Source organism: Equus przewalskii, chromosome 3 (assembly GCF_037783145.1).
Source record: "Equus przewalskii isolate Varuska chromosome 3, EquPr2, whole genome shotgun sequence".
In the NCBI taxonomy this organism is placed as follows: domain Eukaryota; kingdom Metazoa; phylum Chordata; class Mammalia; order Perissodactyla; family Equidae; genus Equus; species Equus przewalskii.
Window position 1 is genome coordinate 40,144,463 of NC_091833.1, and position 24,633 is coordinate 40,169,095.

The 24,633-nt window shown below is 39.9% G+C and overlaps 1 protein-coding gene and 1 long non-coding RNA gene across 3 annotated transcripts in view; one reads left to right on the plus strand and one right to left on the minus strand.

The window, feature by feature from the left end:
• The window catches only part of LOC139082516 (uncharacterized), an 11,385-nt gene extending 1,809 nt beyond the window's left edge, over positions 1-9,576 (minus strand). Inside the window, exons 1-3 of one of the 2 annotated variants that reach the window (XR_011538605.1) lie at positions 9,424-9,576; positions 2,649-2,832; positions 1,504-1,677 (exon numbers count right to left, since the gene is read on the minus strand). This is a non-coding gene — a long non-coding RNA (uncharacterized lncRNA). Of the gene's footprint in view, positions 1-1,503; positions 1,678-2,353; positions 2,833-9,423 lie in introns of both variants that reach the window. The other variant, XR_011538604.1, reaches the window with a different exon arrangement.
• Positions 9,440-21,054, plus strand: ADH5 (alcohol dehydrogenase 5 (class III), chi polypeptide). Its single transcript, XM_070614211.1, has 9 exons — positions 9,440-9,714; positions 12,018-12,119; positions 13,764-13,905; positions 14,424-14,511; positions 16,869-17,088; positions 17,225-17,485; positions 18,224-18,359; positions 20,467-20,605; positions 20,744-21,054. Exons 1-9 carry the CDS (start codon positions 9,703-9,705, stop codon positions 20,766-20,768), a joined length of 1,125 nt encoding a protein of 374 aa, XP_070470312.1. The 5' UTR covers positions 9,440-9,702; the 3' UTR covers positions 20,769-21,054.
• Positions 21,055-24,633: the final 3,579 nt, after the last annotated feature.

Sequence of the window (24,633 nt, forward strand, 5' to 3'; positions counted from 1 at the left end):
AATGCAAGCTGTATTTATATATTCTTTAGTCAGCCATCTCCATTTTTGGCAAATCTTGAGCTTGAGAAAATCCCTAAATATTTCCTCTCTGGAATACTGTTAAACCAGATTACTCTTATTCTCTCACTTTAAAGCCAAAGACAAGCCATGTATCTACTCTGAAGTTTCAAGGTCTGTTTAGAAGGTAATTATAAGTAAATCAGGCGTTTAATAATATAGACAAAAATCTATATCCTTATTTTATTGCTATTAGATAACATTTATAATCGCTTTCTCCATTTCTCCCAATAAAATTCTGCTCTATAGGCCTGCTCATAATGTAGCTAATGAAATTTTAGCACCTGACCTTGAAAATGAAAGTCTTTATAATAACCAAAGGAGTCTGAGAAAGAGACGAAAGGGATGTCCCTTCTTGCAGCTAAGAGAAATTCAACTCTGCATCTTAAGCTACGTCAAAAAGCCTGATTCCATAAGGTATTAAATTAAGAGTGTTCCCAAGAATATCAATCTGTTCTCAGCAGTGTGGAGACGTGTGTCAACATTCCTAGCTGTCCCTAGAATGTCTTCTATTCTCCATTAAGAAGAAATCCCTTCTCTGTTAACAGAAGTGTCATTGAAACCAGGTCTGGTGAGACTCCGAAGGCTTCACAAGGTGTCACCTGTCCTGTGAAAATAACCTCCGAGCGGGATCTGCAGCTCTGACTGTCTTACTGCTGAGTCTTCGACCTGGCAGCAATATTGTAACTGACATCTCTGTATTTCTAAGCAGTCTTTTAATTTTTCCTCCAGATTAAGAATCACAAGCACTTTCCTTTCCTTCCACATGCATAAAATATAGAATTGTTAACTATTCCATAATAATGTAATGCCTATGCCTTTGTATATTTACTTTCTTTTTAATCTGAGAGTCGGAACTTACGTTTCATGTATGTTAATGAATCCATGGATAGTGACACAAGGAGAAGCAAGACAGATAGGAAAACGATACTAGATCCTGGATAAGGCATGATCCCAATGACAGCAGATTTCTGCCCCCTCTATGATGAAAGGGATGCAATGTAATCAATCTGTCACAGAGCGGCTGCCTAGTCTCCCTTAGGTATTGTACCATATTGGGGACCCAGGCTTGCTGGGTGCTGCTATCAATCTGGGCGTTCAGCAGTGGCAGAGCCAGAACAGCCTTGATAAGGAATGTTCATGCTCTGGGCCCATGCTCACCTCTATGGCCGCTACATTTATAAGCCCACTGAGTAAGCACTTGGGTGGCCAACTGAACAACATTGTTCACCTGATTATTGTCAATCTCCTCCAAAATCAGACCTGTGGTGAGATTCACATGCAATATATAAGTATCCTCCCACTCAGTGCCCATCATGAAAGGTCCGGTCACGTATCTCTTTTCCAGACCTCCTTATTACCAATCCTACAACCTCGTTCCTTCAAAGTCCCTGATCATCTGACCAAAGCACTAATTACTGCCTATTAATCAATGTAGACCCATACCTCAGGCCATGTCATTCCTGCCAAAGAGGACTCGAAGAGCTATAATGCTTGAAGTTCCATATACCATCAAGATTTGCCAAGTCTGCCTCACCAACGGCCAGAATATTGTGCAGAGCGCTGGAAACCAAGCTGAGATTCTCTTCCTCCTCTGTGAACTGGTCATAGGGAATCTCCCTAAGGGATGGAAGTGCATTAGGAGTGTGAGTCTAATGCTCAGGCAATTTACTGTCACAGTAAATTCAGGATCTGCTTGGGTCCAGTCCTACATTTATCACTTCCACTGGACAATGCTGTCTTCCTGGGTATGTCTAACCTTATAATTCTGTGCATCAAATAATAACCAGTTCATGGTGAGAAACTCAGATGGCATGATCACCTAGTGCCTCACGGCCAGGCGCTTTTTGTCAGAACGAGGACTGAAGGGAGCATGACTTTGGTCTAAAACTCCAGGTTCTCCACCATGATTCTCCCACCGGAGCTTGCCACAGGCTCCATACAACATCCTGCTGTGACATGCGGAAACTCAGTCCGTAAAGGGAAGCGTGAGAGTCATCTCACAGCAATGGAGACCAGCTGGGGAGAATCCTCCTGCTCTAAGCACAACTGGCCAATTAAAACTCTGCCTTCAGCCATTGGCTTCCACCAGTCACCTGACCTGTCCAGGTGGATCTCTTTGGTGAAGTTCCTTTTAAGATGATCTACAACTATATCTCCTTGCTGGGTCCACATTTGGTCCATCAGAAACACAGTTGTGTCCTTAACCCCAATAAACTCTGCTCTATTTCATTCTGCCACCAGACAGGCTATTCTAGCCTGCCTCTAGCCTTCAATTTTTTATTTATTTAAATACCTGGCCTTGAGTCTTCCAGATTCCAGAGAAAACATTTTAAGCTTTTTGACTGGTTTTCTTCTCTTGGCTTCAGATGAGGGAGAAGTGCTTCCATCGCCCTCACCAAGGGGTAGGGGTGGGGAGCACGTACAGCACACTGACAACTCTCTCCAAAGAAATTCTCCCTCCCAACCACGCTTCCCCATGAATTCCTTGCCCTCCCTTACATAGCTCAGAGAGAGGAGATGAGCTAATGCTGACAGAAAAAATTTTCTGTGTCTTAGCATGTCCTACATAATGTAGTCTAGCACCTTGCCTTATAATGTGGTGATAATTTGGGCACCTATATTGTTCAGCCTTGGAGATCTGGGCCAAAATTGAGACAATATTAAAAGTCTCATTTTAACTTTCCATTAGATTTAATCAAGAAATTATATCTTGTACTTCTCCAGCCTGTCAGGTTTTCCAGAGTCTCCGGAGTCCCATAGTCTCTGCAGTTCCTGTCAGGAAAAGATATGCTCAGGTTACTTACAATAATGGATAACTTCCAATAAATTATTACCTATGGGAAAAAAATAAGGAAAATTTACTTCTTCAGGATCATAGAGACACCCTGAGGAGTCTCTAACCTCCCAGTTCTGTGATATGTGTTGATCTTGAAAAGTAACAGGGAAAACTGCAAACATATGCCATGTGTATGTGTTCTTTCCCAAGAGAAAGAATTTGATAGGTAGTTTAGATACCTCTCAGTATGAAACTTCGGTATTCAATAGAATCGGTACCAAACACTTCTGGCTCCCTCACATTCAACCTATCTGTTGCTGCTTTCAGTTCAGATAGTTTCCGGTTCCAATTCATGGGGACTATAGCAGTGGCTCTCTCTACCTCTCTAACGGCATATGTACCCAAGCAATGTCAACTAGAGTTGGAAAAAAACAAAGGAAAACCAGTTCCCCTGAAAATGTAGCAGACATTTTTGGCTTCATGAACTTTTCCTTCAATTCATTCAGTACGTGTGAGCTCTGTGAAATATGCTTCAACTTTTTGAAATCTATTTGATTATGTCTACTGTATACTTACTTGCCCAGTACAAAGTCTAAAATATCAAGCCATTTGCATCTGAGTCCTTCAGTTCAAAATAATCTATTGATATGATCATGTGATTTTCTTCTTTAGCCTCTTGATGTGATGGATTGCAATAACTGATTTTCAAATGTTGAACCAGCATTGTATACCTGGGATAAATCCCACTTGGTCGTGCCATACAACTCTTTTTATAAATTGCTGGATTCAATTTGCTAACATTTTGTTGAGGATTTTTGCATCTAGGTTCATGAGAGATATTTGTCTGTAGTTTTCTTGTAATGGCTTGTCTGATTTTGGTATTAGGGTAATGTTGGCCTCATAGGATGAATTAGTATGTATCCATCTTCCTTGGCTTCTATTTTCTGGAAAAGATTGTAGATAATTGGTATAATTTCTTCCTTAAATGATTGGTAGATTTCACCAGTGAAGCCATCTGGGCCCGGTGCTTTCTTGTTTGGAAGGCTACTAATTACTGATTTAATTTCTTTAATATACATAGGCCTATTCAATTGGTCTATTTCTTCTTGTGTGAGCTTTGGACAGATTGTGTATTTCAAGGAATTGTCCAATTGATCTAGGTCATCAAATTTGTCAGCATAGAGAAGTTCACAGTATTACTTTATTATCCTTTGGATGTCCATGGGATCTGCAGTGATGTCCCTTTTTTATTTCTGATTAGAAATTGCATTCCTCACTTTTTTTTTTCTTAATTAGCCCAGGTAGAGGCTTATCAACTTCACTGATCTTTTCTTCTTTTTTTTTTAAGATTTTTAAAATTTTTTTTTATTTTTTCCTTTTTCTCCCCAAAGCCCCCCCATACATAGTTGTATATTCTTCGTTGTGGGTCCTTCTAGTTGTGGCATGTGGGACGCTGCCTCAGCGTGGTTTGATGAGCAGTGCCATGTCCACGCCCAGGATTCGAACCAACGAAACACTGGGCCGCCTGCAGCGGAGCGCGTGAACTTAACCACTCGGCAACCGGGCCAGCCCCTCACTGATCTTTTCAAAGAACCATCTTTTGGTTTTGTTGATTTTCTCTACTGACTTCTTGTTTTCAACTTCACTGATTTCTACTTTAAATTTTATCACTTCTTTCTTCTGCTTACTTTGGATTTAACGTGCTCTTCTTTTTTCTACTTTCCTAAGGTAGAAGCTTAGATGATTGATTTTAGATCTTTCTTCTTTTCCAATATATGCATTCAATGGTATAAATTTCCCTCAAAGCAGTGCTTTCACTACATCTCACAAATTTTTGTTGTGTTTTCAATTTCATTAGGTTCAAATAATTTTTAATTTCCTTGAGATTTCTTCTTTGACCTGTGTTATTTAGAAGTGTGTGGTTTCATATACTTTCAGATTTTCCAGCTATCATTCTGCTGTTGATTTCTAGTTTAATTCCACTGTGGTCAGACAGCATACATCATATGATTTTTATTCTTTTAAATTTGTTAACGTGTGTTTTGTAACCCAGAATGTGATCTATCTTGGTAGATGTTCCATGTGAGCTTGAGAATAACATGTATTCTGCTGTTGTTGGATTAAATAGTCTATAGACATCAATTATATCCAGTTGATTGATGGTGCTGTTGAGTTCAACTATGTCCTTACTGATTTTCTGCCTGCTGGATCTGTCCATTTCTGATAGGGTGTGTTGAAGTCTCCAACTGTTATAGCGGATTTATCTTTTTCTCATTGTAGTTCTATCAGCTTTTGCCTCATGTATTTTGAAGCTCTGTTGTTAGGCACATACACAGTAAGGATTATCATGTTTTCTTGGAGAATTAGAACTAGAAAACTCTAGTTTTCTTTTGATTAGTGTCATCATGGTAAATCTTTCTCCATCCCTTCACTTTTAATCTATATGTCTTTATGTTTAAAGTGGGTTTATTGCAAACAACATATATTTGGCTCTTCTTGTTTGATCTGTGCTGACAATCTGTCTTTCAATTGGTACATATAGACTATTTACATTTAAGGTGATTATTGATATAGTTGGACTGCTATCTATCACATTTGTTACCGTTTTCTATTTATTGACTTTGTTCTTTGTTACTAATTTTGTCTTCCTCTTTTTTTCTGCCCTCTCTGGTGTTAATGCAGCATTTTATATGATTCCATTTTCTCTCCTTTCTTAGTATATCATTTTTTATATGTTTCTTTTTATACTTCTTTTTAGTGATTGCCCTAGAGTTTGCAACACATATTTACAACTAATCCAAGTTCACTTTCAAATAGCACTCTACTGCATCATTGGTACTGCTAGTACCTTACAAGTAACAAAATAATCCTAATTCCTCCCTGCCGTTCCTTGTATCATTGCTGTCATTCATTTCACTTTTACATAACTATAATTATCAAATATATTTTTGCTATTATTATTTTGAACAAATGGTTATCTGTCAGATCACTGAAAAATAATAAAAATAAAAGTTTTTATTTTACCTTCACTTATTTAATTTCCAAAGTACTTCCTTTCTTTATATAGATCTGAGAGTCTATCATATCATTTTCCTTCTCCCTGAAGAACTTCTTTTTTTAACATTTCCTCCTAGGCAGGTCTACTGGCAACAAATTTTCTCAGTTTTTATCTGTCTGAGAAAATCTTCATTTCTCTTTCACTTTTGAAGGATAAAGTCACCTGATACAGAATTCTAGGTTGCACTTTTTTTCTCTCAACACTTTAAATATTCACTCCACTATCTTTTTGTTTGCATGGTTTCTGAGAAGAAATCGAATGTAATTCTTATCTTTGCTCATCTATCTGTAAGGTATTTTTTCCCTCTGGCTTTTTTCAAGATTTTTTTCTTTATCTTCAATTTTCTGTAGTTTAAGTATGTTATGCCTAGGTGTAGTTTTTCTGGCATTTAGCCTCCTTGTTCTTCTCTGAGCTTCTTGTACCTGCACCTGACATTAGCTTCTGGAAATTCTCAGTCATGATTGCTCTAAATATTGCTTCTGTTCCTTTCTCTCTTTCTTCTCCTTCTGGTATTCCCATTATATGAATGCTACATATTTTGTAGTTGTTCCACAGTTCCTGGATATCCTTTTCCACTTATTTTAGTCTTTTTTCTCTTTGCTTTTCAGTTTTAGAAGTTTTAGAATTTCAGTTAAACTCTCATAATACCTCAGTAAGTTACGCTCTAGTGAAAGAGTCTCTCCTAAGGGCAGGCCTTATTAAGAAGAGCGGAATGCACTGGCATATTTCAGAATGGTTCCTTTTCCCTCCCCTAGCAGAAGCATGAGGGAATCTTCTCCAACCTTCACTATGAGAACCTGGTAGAGCTCCTAAAGGTAAAAGTCACAAAAGTGTGGGAGCCCTCTCTGACTGAATCCTTCTTGAGTTTTTAACTCTCAGACTTGTGCACACTGAGCCTTGAGCAGTTCATCAATTACACTTCAGGTTTTCCAAACCCAATACTGGTTTCCATGGAGGTGGGTTTCCGCTCTTGTAAGTTGTGACTCTCTGTTTCCATCTGTCTGTGTCTCCATTTCTGGGTGAGCGGTTTTCCCTGTAATCTCAGTTCTCTAATGCATCTAAGAAGAGTCGTTGATTTTTCAGCTTGTTTGCCTTTTTACTTGTTGCTAGGATGGAGTGATAACTTCCAATCTTGCCTCTGGAAGATGCCCCATGCCAGACTGGAAACTAAAAGTCCTGTCTATTATTTTTAAGCAAGGTACCACAAAAATGCAAGTGTTTCTTCCCAGAAGATAGACAATATATCTGAAATAGGGAAAAGGAAATTAACTCTTTGCTAAAAGTTCTTTTTTCACTAGAAAAATGCTTGCTGCATTCCATGCAGAAGCTCTATCATATACAAAAGCTTGGAATCAAGAAAGAGCACAGTCCTTTTAAGGAACTGAAAATGTTCCATAAGGTTGGTGTGAAACTTGCGTGGCAGAATACTAGAAAATAAGAGTGGAGAGAGAAGCAGGAACCAGGTTACGTGGGGCCTGGCTGGCCCAGCTACAGAGTTTGGAGTTTATCCCTCTCTCAGCCCTTGAAGATTCCTAAACAGAAGAACTTTTTCTTCTCATGAAGTCAGACTACTTACCTCTTTGCCACAATTTGATGACAAACAGAACAAATTCCTATTCTTTCACATAAGTGTTCTTAAACTGACAACTATCACAGTTTCTTATATCTTTCCTCACATTAAAGTATTCTGAATTTTTTCTAACTTTCTTGTAATTTTCATTTCCTGTTAGCTATTAGTACTACATGCTTTTTTATGTTAATATACAAGGGCTTTATTATTGCTATTTTGAAAAAAAATGTATATTTTTCAAATTTGTGTTTTAATTTCTAATATGGTAAATATCAACATATATAAACCACACAAACAAAAGCTCTTTGGAGTCCTCAATAAATTTTTACAGTATAAAGAGCTTTTGAGACTGAAGTGGGCAATATTCTTCTGGTTCCCTATGTCAATCTGGAGTCATCCTCTCTACTTATTATATTACACCTTTTGGGGAGTAAACTTCAAACCTACACATAGGTAAAGATAACAGCATACGAAATTATTATACATTCATACCCAGCTTCAACAATTATGAACATTTTGCCAATCTTGTTTCAACTATCTTTTCTTACTATTAATATTTTATTTTGCTTAAGTTTTTATTATTTTATTTTAATTGAGGTATAACTGACATATAAAATATTAGTTTCAGGTGAACAACATAATGTCCAATATTTCTATATACTGTGAAACGATCACCAAAATAAGTCTAGTTAACATCCATCATCATACATAATTACAAAAAAAATTTTTTTCTTGTGATGATGACTTATAAGATCTACTCTCTTGGCAACTTTCCAACGTGCAATATAGTATTATTAACTACAGTCACCATGCTGTACATTACATCCCCACGACTCATTTATTTTATAACTGGAAGTTTGTACTTTTTGATTCCCTTCACCCATTATAACCCACATCATTCAAAAATTATTAGAGGTGAAAGAAAATGGCCTAGCTTGATGTATGTTTTGGAAAGATCACTAATGGCGCATTAGTTTAGAACTACATTAGATTCAGAGGTCTGGCAACAAGAAAATCAGATGGAGGTTTTTTCAGAAGCCCTGTAAGAAATTATGAGAGCCTGCACTAAGGCAGCAACAACTGGGAGAGAGGGCAGGCACAAGATGTGAGAGGTATTTAGGGTTTGGTGACAGACTGAATGCAGAAAGAGAGGGAGAAGTGATTCCCAGGTTTCTGGCTGGGGCAAGTAGGTAGATGGTGGTACCACACACAGACAGAAAGAGTACCGTTAGGGCGAAAGGATGACAAGATGAGTTTGGGAAGAGTTTGAGGTAACTGTGAGATATCCTAATGGAGACAGACGTCTAGTAGGCAATTGTACGCCCAAGCCGGGAGTTTACGAGAGCCATCCTGATTGGAGATAACAATCTAGAAGTCGTCCTTATAGAAACAGAAGTTAAAAGTCATGGTGTGGATGAAGGGAGAGAAAGACTTAGAATTTTCCAGATTGCCAACACTTCAGGTATGAAGTGAGGAAAAGGAGCCATAACAAAGACTGAGAAGCAGAAAGGAGAGAGGTCTGTCTGGAAGAGCTATTTAATAAAATTCAGAGTCGACAACAGTCAGAGTTGCGAGATAAACCAGCAAGTACTCCACTCTCTAAACTCTAGCCCACTCTTAAAACACATCCAAGGAGTCCGCGTTCCGGAGACGTTTCAATCCCCTCTTCCCCTCCTGGCAAAGGTCTCTCCCCCAAAAATCCTCCTCTCCCTTCATGGGCAGCTGGCCTGGGACGTTTCCCGAATGGGTCCCCTTTATCATTCTTCTCACAGGTCAGTGTCCCCTCTCGACGCAGAGTCCCCTGGAGGGCTGTGTTTTACCCATCTGTGTCCTCAAGACGTTGCGCACACAAAGTGTACAGAAGGAGCACGCAGACGGTGCAGTCCTCACTGTGGCTCAAGGGCCTCCGGCGAAATTCCTGGTTCCCCACCTCCCACGTCTGTGCTTTGTAAACCTTACCCACGCTGCCCGGGCTAAAGTTACACGGGAAAGGCCTTCCCTGACACACATGTTTCGCAGCGAGCCAGTTGAGCGGGCCACCGACCACCGCCACGTTGCCTCCGGGAGACCCCTCCAGCCTTCCGGCTGAGCCCGCCCGGCGCGGGGTAGAGCGCAGGCGCGCCCCACCGCGAGCACCGCCCCTCCCGTCCTAGCGCTCGCAATCCCCGCCCCCACGCCCCGCGCGCACGCCCCGCTCACATCCCGGCCCCGCGCGGCAGTCCGACGGGAGCCGAGGCCATGGCAAGCCAGGTATCCCTGAGACCGGGGGACGGAAGGCGCGCGGTGGGAGCGGGCCGCGGGGCTCGGCCTGGACGCGGGCTCCGGCGTCGGGAGCCGGAACGGGGCCTCGGGCGAGCGGCTCGGCGGCAGGGAAGCTTCGTCTCGGCTCTTCGCTGGGGCCGCCGCGCCGCTGCTGGGGCGGCCGTGGGGAGGCGGGGCGGCCGCAGAGCGGACCAGCCGGGTCACCCTTCCAGGCGGCGAAGCGGCCGCCGGCGCCGGGCCCTTGAGTTCTCGGCCGCCGTGATTGGGAGTTGAGCAAGCACTGGGCCGCCAGGACCCGGATGTGGGGAAGACTCGGAGGCCTCTCTCCGTAACGGTTTTGGGCACTTAGGCCGTGGAGCCTCCTAACCGCCTGGATCCACACGTAGCGGCGCTGCGAGGAGGCGCCGGCGCGTGCAGCCCGGGCTGAGGCGCAGAGCTGCCCCTGCTCGGCGGCCGCGCCAGGGCCGCCCGGGTTCCTGAGGCTCCCGGGAGACAGGCAAGGAGGGTAGAACTACGCCCAAGGCGTGAGGAGGCGGGCTGAGCTGCTTGATGCTTTTCACGCTTTGCAGACTGTAGAAATTTTCTAGAAAGATTTAGGACCTTAAATGTTGGAGTTGAGATGGTAAACTCGAAACGATTTTCAGACTTCACAGATTGGCACTTCTTTTTGCTTATTATCAAGTGTCTGTTTTCAGAGAAGGTGAAAAATTGAAATTCCTGTGATAGTTCAAATGTGGACGTGGGGCAGTTGCCTGTGGATTTAGAGTGGGGCTTGGCTTTGCTTAGAATTGACCTTGAAAGGAAGAGGTTAAACTCCTTTCCAACATTCCTCGAGGAGGCGGTGCATAAAACTTAGATCTGGATGAATTATTCATTCAGGTCGCTTGGGAGCTCCAGGATACATGAGTTCGTTGTTAGTATTTTGAATTTGACCTTTGGAATTTTGTTTTGAGTTATGGTACATTGAGTTGAAAAAAAGATTCTAATGCAGTATCTGAATTCTTCGTACCATCAGATTTAATATCGACATTTTCTTTTTAGCAGGAATCATTTCCAGCCCCAGCAGTTTACACAAGCCCCTCAGCTCTCCATATAGTTCTGCTCTCTTTTCCTCCGCTCTTTGTTCTGCTATGGGTAACTACTAACTTACTTTTGCAAAGCTACACTGTGCCAAGGACTCCTTCACTCCTCACAATCACCCTTTATGTAGGTGTTTCATCACCACTCTTCCTCATCCTTCGGTATCCCAGTGAGGAGTGAAACTTTCCCAAACCCACCAACCGAAAGTTACCCTCTGTCTCCACTTTTTGCATTCTGTAGCACTTCATGCCTCTCCGTTTAAATCCCACTTGTAACTATTGACCTTCAAGTCTTTTTCCTATAAACCCAGTGATTTTCCACCCTTATTCTGTCAACACATTTTGTCAGCGTTATGTGAACTGGTCGAAACGGTCCTCGTTGCCCTTGATCTCTGGTAGCAGAGGGTTGTGCTGACTGAATCTCTAAGGCAGCGCTGTACTATAGAAATATAAGACGAGCCACATGTCATTGTAACTTTTCTAGTAGCCACATTAAAATGGCATTAAAATTGAATTAAGATTTAATCCAGTATATTCAAAATACTATCAACATGTAATCACTTTTTAAAATATTGTAATATTTTTACTTTTTTTGTACTAAGTCCTCAAAATCTAGGTATATTTCACATTTACAGCTTATCTCAGTTCAGACTGGCCATTTTTTAAGTGCCCATAAGCCATACGTGGCAAGTGGCTACAGTGTTGGATAGCACAGTTAAAAGGGATAGATGTTTTTTAAGTTCCCCCATCCTGTGATACTCCTTACACTTCTTCCCACCCTACAGTTTTGCACTAAACTACTGTTCCTTACGCCAGCCTGAGCAAGAGAATTTCGTAGGGCACATGTTAAGCATTCATATTCCTTGGACCCTAGGCCAGACCTACTGAATCAGAGTCTCTTGCAACCTATATTTTTAACCTGCTCCTGTACCGTAGAGGGTCAGTAAATATTTGATGAATAAAACTTCTTAACCAGAAGAGGCTTTTTTATATCTGACAATGTGATCATCTCAACTCTTTTCGAATGAATATTATTTGTACGAAATCTAAAAACATGCAAAACAATTCTCCCTATCACTTAGAGGTATTGGTTTCTTTATGAATCTGTGATTTAGTTTCTATGCTTTGCATTCATCAGTATCTGAATTAACTGAGAGGTGGTTTATTAGTTCAGGAGGATAAACAACTTGCTCTCTTTGTTTCCTATTTCAGGTTATCAAGTGCAAGGCTGCAGTTGCCTGGGAGGCTGGCAAGCCTGTCTCCATCGAGGAGGTGGAGGTGGCACCCCCAAAGGCTCATGAAGTTCGAATTAAGGTAATGATACATCTAAGGCACTGGAGAAGACGACTTAACCTTTAGGTCCCTGGATGGAGGAGTCCCCTGAGGTCTGCAGAGGCTAAATCACAAAGGACAGTGTCAAGGAGAAGTTACTGAGAGACATCCAACCTTCGAGTCAACATCCTCCTCTTATTTTCCCTCTCTCACCTTTGCAGCATTCCTCTCCATCTTTTTAGCTTTAATATTGGGCTGAACAGCCTTCCCCAGGGATCGCTGGATTACTGCAGTTTATCTTCTGTAGCCTGGGTGTGTAAGGTGACTTTGTAGGATGCTCCCCCTAGTGCTGATCCCATAACTTAAAATGGTGTGGTGAGAGGTTAGAAACAAAAGAAGAAGAAATGGTCTTCAGTTTTGTTAGAAGAGACTTCAAATAAGATTTGGGAAGAGGGTCCTGATCAACTGGAGCAACAAGCAAGTGAAGTCAGCCTGCTTAGAGAGCTTTAAAATGCATTGACCGTTGCAGACAAGGCCAGAGTTCCAGGGATTCATTATTCCTCTGCTTCTCAACCTCTGCTATGGCCAAGAAGTGAAGTGACCCCAGAGAGAGGCATATTGCACAAGGCAGCTAGCTGGATGTTTTTAACATTCGACTTTGTACTTGTTTTGTTGTAAAATTAATTAGTGACCATTGAATGAATAAGAGTAATGTTCTAGAAACATCAGCTCTTTTTTGCCATGAACTGGAGTCTACTTCCCCCCTCCTACCTCCACACACACAGCAAATGTTTGGGGTCATGCCCCCAGGGATCACACACACACACACAAGTCAAGAAGCTGAGGGCCAAAGAACTCAAGGTCCTTGTCAACCCAGACCCAGGAATCTGAAATCTTAGAACAACTTGTACATTTTCCTTTAAGTTCAGAAGTTAACGTGATTGTGATTTTCCCAGTGAAAAAGAACATATTTGTCGTGGATGTACTAAGATGAGCCATGTGAGCCACACTGAGTTCAGCTGTCTTCTCTAGGAAATGGCTGACAAAGGGAAGTAGTGTTATATTACCAGTGGGTATACAGGGGAGAAGCACAAATATTCTGAGACTTCTCCTGTCTGTGCTTTGGGCGGTTTGGAAAGATAAGAGATATGTGAAAGCAAGAGAGATAGGGATAAAGGGCTTATTGAAGTAAAAATTGTGTGTGGCTGCTAAAAAGGGAAGTTGGTTCCACTAAAAGCTGTGAGTTTTGGCCCAAAGCAAGTAGCCTGGCATGTTTCAGAAATAGTCTGGATGCCTTTTTAGAAGTCACATTTCCCAGCCTCCTGAGGAAGCCAGCAGTGAGATGAGCCCCACCTGCTTTGCAAACAGGTGCTATTCTGGCCGTACTTGAAGGCACAGTGCCCATAAGATCACCTTGATTACCCTCTCTTGCCAGCATGCGCTGGAAAGAGCCGATGTGCTGTGTTTCATTCCACATAAAGGCACCTTTATTTGTATGTGCCACTAAAAAAAAGGCTGCCAGTTCTAATTAGAATGCCATACATCCTAAGCACATGCTGATTTTAGTGGTTAAAATATGAGAGATCAATGAAATATGGTATTAAAGTAAAAGTGCCTTTCCTTTGACCTATACCTCAGTCCAAATTGCATGCACACACACTTAAACGCTCTTTAATATCCTGATAGATTATTGCCACTGCGGTTTGCCACACTGACGCCTATACCCTGAGTGGGGCTGATCCTGAAGGGAGTTTTCCAGTGATCTTGGGACACGAAGGTGCTGGAATTGTGGAGAGTGTTGGTGAAGGAGTTACCAAGTTGAAGGCAGGTAAGGAGGGTATTTGAACTACTTATTTTACAATTTTGGCTTATTTCTATGGGGAAATTATATGTCTGATAAATTACACTATTTATGAACAACTTATCACCTAAGTTGTCAAGATTGATTTTATTCCTCATCTGGGAAGCACAAATATTTGAGGGTTTTTGTCTCTGATTTTGCAGACTGCTGTTCATCTGAAACTTTGAGTACCTTTCCAAAGCCAATTTTGTCCGATTAAGCAAGAATTTTTAAACATGCATCAATGAGTCAGTATTTTGAAGCACTTGACCTTGTTCTTCAGTCATTGTTTTAAGAATTTCATTTAGATAATTTTGAACCTTGTATTTTTTGCATGGGCAGGTAGTGTCTGAATGATGGTCTGTAAGTTTAGTTCTAGGCCTTGAATAACTTTGCAAAGGCACACAAGTTGATAGGAATAGGAATTTGCAGGGCCTGATGTACAGGTATTCAGTTAGAAACAGATGCTGCCTATTCAGGGTAATGTCTTCGAATTTGTTTTCCAGGTGATACTGTCATCCCACTTTACATCCCACAATGTGGAGAATGTAAATTTTGTCTAAATCCTCAGACGAACCTTTGCCAAAAGATAAGGTTAGTATCTTTTTATTTTATTCTTTAAACTACAAGTCATATTAATAATGATAATAAGTAATTGTGTGGCAATTTATACAGAGCATTCTAGATGAATTATTTCATTCCATCTTTATAGCAACCTTCACTATCATCATTAGTGTCTCCATTTTCAGAGACGAGAAAATTAAGACTCAAAAATAAAGTGGTTTGCCCAGTATCATCAGCTATTAAGAGAGAAAACAGAATTTTCTGAACCTGTTCTCTTTCCTTAACACTAGGCTAAATTTGCTCAAATATGCAGTAAAGACGGACATGCTTATGAAATCATTTTTATGAGCCATTGTCCAAGAAATTGAAGTAATAAAACTTACCTCATAAGGTTCCTGGGAAGACTGCATGAGAGAGCATCACCCTCTGACACAGAAAAGGTCCTTCCTTTATTGTAGTGAGGTAGCAGCACTCAGCTGCTGCTTTGAGGCAATTTCAGGTCTCCTTGTATTTGTCCCCTTTTTTTGTTTTCTTTTTTATTGAGATAGAACATACATACATATACGTAGTATTTAAAGATTACAAATCTTATGTGTCCAGCTCGATGAATTTTTTATGTATATACATACCTGGTAGTTGTAACCATTACTTAGATCAAGATAGAGAAGCTTCCAGCCCCCCACCAAGTCCTTCATGTCCCTTCCAGGTCGACAACTGCCTCACTCAAAGGAAAACCACTCTTGTGATTTCTTTCACTACAGAACTTCATGTAAATAGAATTAGGCAACATGTGTTCTTTCCTCTGCTCTCTTTCATTCATAATGTCTCCTGCTGCTGGACATTTAAGTTGCTTCCAGTTTGGGGCTTTTGTGATTAATGCTGCTGTGAGCATTCTTATATGGCATGTCTCTTGGACATATGCACTACTTTCTCTGGGTGTTTTGCGAGGATCAGAATGCTGAGTTATAGGATGCACTCCTACCAGCACTGTATGGGAGATCCATTTGTTCTTGAGTTTGTTTTCTAATGCCATTGACAAAATTCATTTATGTTTTTGGAAAACAAGGTTCCATTTATTTTGTAATGTAAATACAGTTACTTTTGGCAAAGCTAGAACTGAAAAAAATCTAGTTGTTTTGAAAGGGAATTTCAAACACAGTCTGAAAAACATTGACATAAGGTGGTAGTAGGTAGTGATAATGGTAGTAGGTTTTTGTGGCTGGCTGTAACTTTTGGAGGGACAGGTCCTTTCAATGCGTAAGGTGTGTCCCACATCACCTTTTGTTCATGAAACTCCTCTGGGACAGAAGTGACTCCTCACGTTAAGGAAGGCTAAAACAAACTCACCTTGCTCTCGTGGAGGCGAAACAGTTATTTGTGGCAGAGCTTTGTCTCCTATTGTTTGTTTCTGGTCTTTTTGGTTTTCTCTCAAAAGAAATGTATTTACTCTTGAATCCAGGGCAATCCATTTTTTCTCTTTGTGTATTTGTTTAATCATATATAGTCCAAAGGATTTGTCTAAGAGTGTAATCAATTATAGTGGGTTTTTTAAATTAAAAATAAATATTTATTAAGCACTCTGTGCCAGGCACAGTGCTAATGCTTTACATCTCACTTGATTTTTAGAGCAATCTGAGAAAGAGACGATTATTTCTCTGCATTTTCTAGGGAGGAAACTAAGGCAAAGAGGTTAATTAACTTGCTCAGGATCACACTGGGTTTGAACCCAAGTGTGTGGGACTTCAGGGCCTGTTATCCTAAGTGGGACGCTACATCACCTATCTATGGAGAATATCAAAAATAATTTTTGTTACCACATATCATATTGGTTGCCTTTGTGAATTTGTTTCCTTTTATTGATGTAACCAACTACACAGGCAAAAAACTAAATGAAGGGAAAAGATAACTTGAATCCTTGAGAACTGTTATGCTTTTGAAGGCCTCCTAAATTAGCCTGTTCGGCCATGTCTTTTCATCAGCTGATCTGGATAATTGCTAGTGATCGCTGCTTGTGTAGATGCTGCTTTTGGCTTTATGCTTTATGAAGTTACATTTGCTCACAGAGTTTTATGATGGAATTTTAAAATAATTTCATCTGATCCATAAGTGGTACCTGTTAAAATTATTTTGATACTCTGACAATTAAGACCCAGAAGGCTATTGCATGTTGAAAACATAGGTAAGATTATAAATCTCTTACAAGTTTCCCTAATAAGGCATTGCTTAAAGATGCTAAATTATTAATAAATACATTAGAAATTAAACTTTTGGTGTTAGCACACTTTTCTAACTATTGACTGGTCATTATTTTTTAAACTGATTTCTTTTTCCTAAGGGTTTCAGGAAACTTGATTCTACCCTGCCTTTTTCTTTTTTATTTTCTTTAGAACCACTCAAGGAAAAGGATTAATGCCAGACGGTACTAGCAGATTTACTTGCAAAGGAAAGACAATTTTACATTACATGGGAACCAGCACATTCTCTGAATACACAGTTGTGGCTGATATCTCTGTTGCTAAAATTGATCCTTTAGCACCTTTGGATAAAGTCTGCCTTCTGGGTTGTGGCGTTTCCACTGGTTATGGCGCTGCTGTGAACACTGCCAAGGTGAGTGTTGGCCTGGCTTTTAGCTTCCACTGTCTGATTAGATGTAACAAGGCTTTGTTGGGTTAGTGAAAGAACACCTAGTGATTTCCTTGACTCTTGTGGAACTGAGTACCTTATAGACTGTCTTTACAATTAGGTGGAGCCGGGCTCTACTTGTGCCATCTTTGGCCTGGGAGGAGTTGGATTGGCGGTTATTATGGGCTGTAAGGTGGCTGGTGCATCCCGGATCATTGGCGTGGATATCAATAAAGATAAATTCGCCAAGGCCAAGGAGTTTGGAGCCTCTGAATGTATTAACCCCCAGGATTTCAGTAAACCCATCCAGGAAGTGCTCATTGAGATGACTGATGGGGGCGTGGACTATTCCTTTGAGTGTATTGGTAATGTGAAGGTCATGGTAAGTATGCTTGACTTGATTCCTTTTTTTGTCTGGAACTACTTTTTTTAATGCAATTTCCTTAATTAAGATTAAAAATAGTTTTGTTTTTGCAAAGTAAAAGTCTCTTGAATTATTCTAGTAGAAGAAGGGAAAAATAAGTATTTGAACTACAGATGGGAAATGATACAAGAATGGCTCAGGGAAAGATGAAGAAAAATGTTCTTTACCTTTCAGTGTGCGCTCAATCCTCACATTTGTTTCATTAAATGAAAAGGCAGAACGATGCAGTTGTAGAGAGCATGGGCTCCAGAAGGAGATGTGCATCCACTTACTAACTCAGGGACCTTGAGCAAAGACTTGACTTCTCTAAACCTCAGTGTCCTCGTGTGTCAAGTGCAGATACTAATAGCACCTACTTGACACAAAGACACTCAGCAAAAGTGTTACTATTTCTTCTCCACCGGTTTCCTTTATTAAAGTCTTGAGAATTTTGAGCTAGGATTTATTTTTAAAACTAGACAGTAAATAAAAGCTTTAAATTCTTTCAATTTGTGTTAATATTTAGCCAAGTTAGTAATTTTTTAAATAGCTGTTACAATTGTTCAGTAAAATTAAATTTACTAAACATTCAGTTTGATCAGTTTGTTGCCGTATTTCAAAAAGCTCTGTGCCTCTCCCCCCGGAAGTTTCTGGGGAAGCAGACATCCTCCGCAGAATGCACTCACGTCTTTGATTTGGTCACATCTCTGCCTGCAGAGAGCAGCACTGGAGGCCTGCCACAAAGGCTGGGGCGTCAGCGTGGTGGTTGGAGTAGCTGCTGCTGGTGAAGAAATCGCCACTCGTCCATTCCAGCTGGTAACAGGCCGCACATGGAAAGGCACTGCCTTTGGAGGTAATTTGGTGGATGAGATGAGTACATTTTCTCTTTTGTTATTTCCATTTGCAGAATTTTAATCCCAGGCTAATTTTCTTGTTTTGGCAAGAATTTTCATGGGCTACCTTCTCATCATAAGTTGTTACATGCAAAGTTATTTTAATAGAAGAGTTTCATGCTCAATTATTTTTTTTTTTCTGCTTTATCTTCCTAAATCCCCCCAGTATGTAGTCGTATATCTTAGTTGCACATCCTTCTGGTTGTGTCATGTGGGACGCCGTCTCAACGTGGCCTGACGAGCAGTGCCGTGTCCGCACCCAGGATCCGAAGCGGCGAGAACCTGGGCCGCTGCAGCAGAGCACGCGGACTTAACTGCTCGGCCACGGGGCCAGCCCTCATGCTCTATTATTACTTACCTCTGCGGCTGAGGAGGTGCTCTGCTTCTCTTGAAGCACAAGGCCACTTTTTACACACTCAAAAAAGAATCCGTATTCTGTTAATGGGGAAATAGGAATAGGGCAGGAGTGAGAAGCTGGTTGCAGGTAAGCAAACAGCAGGGTCACCCGTACCGTGTCTTGCTGTGGAGTTCAATAGGCTCTTGGCATTTGTACTCACTTTCCCAGAGAATGCATGATCACTGGATGTGAGCATACCCCTGTCTGAAGAGTACTGATTCCAGCAGTAACCAGTACTAAGTCTTAAACTGAAAATATCAAATTAGACAAAACCCTGTCACCAAATTGAAAAGCTGCCAGACTAAGCACTGTTCCCTTGTGTGATCCTACAAAGTGCGTGGTGGTTTGAGTTGCCTACCTGCCAGGAGAATGCTGAGAAAGTTTCCATCTTTTTCATGGTTGCTCAGCTAGGGAAGAGAAAAACATCAAAACATGTTTGTATATCCCAACTAGTGAATGAATATGTTTTTTAAAAAAATATATTTATATTCTCACCATTCTCTTAGGGGAAAAAAAATCACATAGTATGAGTTTTGAATGATCAGTGTTTAACAAGGTGTCTATTAAGATCCTCTACCTCATATTATGCCAGCTTTTTTGAAGACCAGAAGAAAGGATTAGGAGAGTGTGCTAATAAAATAAGGGGTTTGGCCAAAGTTTTCTTTTTTATACTACAGAATTTGCCGTAGAAAATGTCAAGCTGCCTAAATCTTGCTTTCCAAAAGCCCTATATGTATGCCACACTTGAGTATCTTGGAACAGGCTTTCAAAGCCAGACATGCACCTCAGGGGCCTCCTGTGCGGGCCCTTCCTGCATCTGAGAGGGCGTTCTAAGCCTGGGAGACAGAGCCGGGGGTTGGCAGTAACCACACTTGTTGGAAGATAAGCTGGAGCATTGGGGCCCCATGGGTGTTGCTAATATGACCCACAGATGTAAATAGAAGTTTTGGTCTACAGAATAGTGTTGGCTGTAGTTGTCTCAGTTACCAGATTTAAAAGAGAACGGAAAAAAGCCTACAGTCTGTAGGGAAAAAATAATCGGTAGAGGATGTAAGGAGGGAGGTTTCGGAAAGCCTCAAAAGAGGTTTGAAATGTCCAAAGCACCCTGGTTTGAAAGGTGGGAAGGCTTTTGTTGCTGATTTATTGCTTCTTTCAATACGAGTGAAAAATTGAAGCATATGATTTGTTTAAAATCTTATCGCACAGCTAAAGATTTCCTACTTTGCTTTTCAGTTTCACGGTTTTCTATTCTTAGATACTATCCCTACTTCATTGTTGAATTTAAAACCAACAAAAGAAAATCATGTATCACATCTATTTTTTATTCATTGAATGTCATCATTTGAGAAGTCTTTGGGGTTGTAGACCTAAGTGGAATAAGTTTGTTCTAAGACTTCTGGAGTTCTATCCTGGGTAGTTTAAAAGTCTCAATTGAGACTTAATGAGATTTTATTAACTCTTAATACAGAAAAATACTCAAGGCACTTTTTTCTTAACTAAAGATTTGCATTAAATTCTTCTTCCTCTCTATCCTAATTTTGAAGTTTTCATTCCTCTTTAATTCATGAAACAATTTATTCTGTTAAATGTCTTTGTGTCACCCACTAAGTGATAAGCACACTGTAGAGATCTGTTGGAAAAATTAATGAAAAGATGATGATTTCTTTTAGGATGGAAGAGTGTAGAAAGCATCCCAAAGTTGGTGTCAGAATATATGTCCAAAAAGATAAAAGTTGATGAATTCGTGACTCACAGTTTATCTTTTGACCAAATTAATGAAGCCTTTGAACTGATGCATGCAGGAAAGAGGTAAGCTTCCTCTTTAGCTGTATATTATAGAATGTTGTGATGATGTGGGGTTTATGGAAGAAGGGTAAAAAAATACAGTTGTAGTCATCTTAAAAGATATCATTCAACACCTATGTTTATTGCTTGCTTCTCTTACAGCATCCGAACTGTTGTAAAGCTTTAAATTGAAAAGAGGAAAGTATTCCATCCTTGTTAAGTCTTGTGGTCTGATCAGAGCAGCCAGACAAGCAGCTAGAAGCTTTTTCAAGTTCACAGCCTCCTAGACCGTCAATAACCTACTCCAGGGAATGATGTTTTGTGTATAATCTCTAATAAATCGTTATAAATCTCTAATCAAGGACAAGGCTAATACAGTCATAAATCTGTTTTCTGGACCCTCCTTCTCTTGAATAATTGCTAGCTCTTTAAGGAATATTTTAACAAAATAAAAATAATTTCTGCGTTATGTATGGAAGTTGTCATGTTTTATTCTGAATTCATTCTCATGGTTCCTCTCCCTGTTATCTTTGTTCTTTAAAGGAAAGATGGAGGAAGCAGGGCTAAGAGAGTATCTGAACCTTGTCTTCTGCGGTCCTCAGTAACTTTCACTTAACTTTTAAGGATCTCAGGCCCATTTACTTAAGAACGGATTTCCCTAGCCATCAGTAGCAAAGTGAATCAGAACTCAGGTCTGCTTCTGCAAGATTAGATTGTTCTTGAGGCAGGTTCCATGGCTTTTTCAGATTTACATCCCCAGTTCACAGTATGACATCTGGCCCACAGTGGGCACCAAGTTCACTATTGAAACTACCTTCTGTGCTTAAGTAGGTGTGTGTGTGTTGGCAGTGGCTTTATGAACTATTTCAAACATATGGAAAATAGTTGTTTATATACGGACTGTCTGAACCCCCAGCACTTACTTTGTCAAATCTTAACATTTTAGAACTTCCAGACCACACTGCCTTCCTCTCCAGAGGTAGTGACTGTCCAGAATTTGGTGTTGATCACTCTCATGCATGGTGGTACACTTTCACTATCATAGCCATAAACCCTCTCCTTCAGTACTGCTGTGCATATCTTAAACCTGATACTGTCTCATTCTGCAGCTTTCATTTTTCAATCACTGTGTGATTAATCCATGTTATATGTGATGCGCTCATTCATTAATTTTAGTACTATGCAGTAGTACTCAGTTATATGAACTACCGTAATTTATCTGTTCTCCAATCGATGGCATAAGTTGTTTCAAAATTGTTTCTGTATTGCTAACAGTGCTGTGGTGGAACATTCTTGTACATTCACTCAGTGTGTTACTTAGGATGTACATCATAGGATAAGCACATTTTAACTTCACTAGAAATTGCCAAATTGCTCTTCAGAAGGATTAGAAGTTTTTGCAAATCACATAGCTGTGAAATGGTATTTCATCGTTCCATTCCATTGAATGAAAAACTCAGTTCCTAAAGTTTTTTATTCTTCTGGCCATTTGTATTTCCTTTCTTCTTAAGTATCTGTTCACATCCTTTGCCCATTTTTTTTTTACTGTATATTTCTCTTTTTCTGAGTAACGTTTACTTCTTTATTCTAGATGCCAGTCCTTTGTCAGTGTTATATTAATATATTTTATATTTAAGAAACTTTTTTTTTTAATATAGTCAGTCTTTTCCTGGTACTGTTAAGTAACATTTACATTTCTTTATCCTGAGCAGTATAAAACAAAAAGAAATGATCCATAGTCTTAACATTGACAAAAAAACACGAAGGCAATATATCCAAGAGTTAGAACATTCAAATAGCAGAGAAAAGTATATGAGAAAGAAAGGTTACACTCCCCTCCCCCAAAAACAGATGACCGCTAAGTTTCTATATATCTAATAGCATTTATCCATCTGCTTTAAAACCACACAAAGGAATCCCAGTAATGCAGTCCATGCCCTTTTGGTTTCCCATGGTAGGTATTTTAGACTTTTTGTATCAGCACATCAGATATGCCATGCACATAGCTCTTTTGGTTGAGCTGAAACCATGTGGGGTCTTCTCATTTTAATACTTTTGATTGATGTGGCTTAACTGCTCCCAGAAGATTCTGTTTATTTCTGAGAGGGCAGTGTTTAATTAAGACGTGGGAAAGTGGCACTTAGGGTCGAGACTCCCTTCTGCATCTCTGATGCATTTGAAGGGCCAGGTAATGCAACCTAGCTTCTATCATTTTACCTAGAGGGCTGGAGACAGTAGGGGCCCAATGGCCCCAAGCTGTTATCCTGGGTGAACTGGAAGAAGGAAAACTAAACTAGCTTCTACCCCAGCTGTAGGAAATGTGCTTTTAATCTGGTTTGGCTTAGCCCAGTCTTCCAGGAACAAAGTATAATATTGTCTTGGGCAACTGCAATAACAAAATGGCATGTAGGGTAGTAATGGAGGAGAGCTAATAATGCTGTGAACAGTAATTTTTCCCCTTTATTTTTCTTCTGAAACATGAGGTATACATGAATGAGAACAGCAAACATTTTTATGTTCACCAATGTGAAAAACTAAACCGGTTTTAAGATGTTAAAATAATGTAACTCCAAATTCTTGTAGCTGGCCAATTAGGGAGTTTACTTTTCATTTCTGTCACAGTTAAGTACATACTTTTAAGCCAGCTAATTTAGTTTGACAATTTAGTTTGAGCAGTTCCTAGCTGAAAACACAATTGTCTCTTTCAAACTATAAGAATTTTATAAGATCCCTACTATAGGGGTTCTTGGATCATGGAACTATAGGTATATTCTTCCGCGTTAAGATCCTCTTAATACATCCTCTTGGATGGCATCTAGGATGTTATGTATATTACTGAACCAAACAGGTTTTGGCAGAAAGTATAGACACAACACAGAGCTAAAATCCATTCACTGTACGCACGTCAGCATCTATCTGTCTTCCAAAATTAGGATTCTACTCCCTTAGAAGCATTGTTAGGAGTTTTTAGAAAATATCTTTAAACTGCTTTCTTGGACAAAAGGTATATAATTTTAACACAAATGGCTATTCCACTTTCACGAAAGCAAGTAAAAAGTATTTTTTAAAATTTAAGGATCTAAAATTTGTTAAGCAGTTTTATTGAAAAATTTTCATATTCCTAACATTTTTCAAATCTTGCCTGCATTTCCCTTTTCAGTATGTTGGGCTATTCTGCTTTCTAGTTAACATATACATATACAGGCAGGCTGACTTGGAACAAGTCCGTTATTATGTGCACAGGGAACTAACATACAGAATAGAATGTGTGGAATGATGGGGATTTCTGGGATGGAGGTGAGGAAAAAACTGCATTATGTCCTAAACTCTCACAGTGAAGCCAATTAACGTGTATAACATATACCAAACAAAAAAACACCTCCAAAAAATATACATAATGCTACTTCTATTTATCCCATTTGCATGCAAAATTATACTTAGCTGCTAATTCTGAAAATGTTCTGTTGATGAAGAGGGAACACATTTTACACGCAGGGAATGCTTCAGAACATTTTCTGCTTGGCTACTATCTGCCAAGTAGGCTAATGATCAAAGTCCTAAAGTAACTGACAGTTCTCTGGGCCTAGAGACACTTTGCTGACCCAGGAAAAAGACCAGTTTTGGATTCAGCCAATTTTGTTTCAATTAACATGCAAAATCAGATTCTTTGTCAGCAAATACCCTTTAGAAAAAGTATGCCACAAACATATTTAGAAAACATTACGTATGTTTAAATAGTTATTTGGATAATAAATGCACAGAATTATACCAAAGCAATCATGTCTTTAAAGAACAACTATGAAGTGAACAGGGACATACGAAGTCCTCCATGATACAGATTTCTTTGGGTGTAACTTCTCTTTATGGGAACAAAGCAGGTGGAATGGGCATTTAAGCAGATTGATTTTTATCCAACTATTTTGTTTCCTCAGAATCACGCAGGGCTCAGATTTACTGAAAAAGTTTTAAAAATTCTAGCCCGAATTTTCTGTTGACCTCTGGCCTAACTACTGAAGTAAAGCAAATTTGCCGTACAGTTACATTATAAGTTA

Coding starts and splice junctions, on each gene's coding strand:
- ADH5 (XM_070614211.1), top strand. Junction 13,906..14,423: donor AGTTACCAAGTTGAAGGCAG/GTAAGGAGGGTA, acceptor TTTGTTTTCCAG/GTGATACTGTCATCCCACTT. Junction 18,360..20,466: donor GAAAGGCACTGCCTTTGGAG/GTAATTTGGTGG, acceptor GATTTCTTTTAG/GATGGAAGAGTGTAGAAAGC.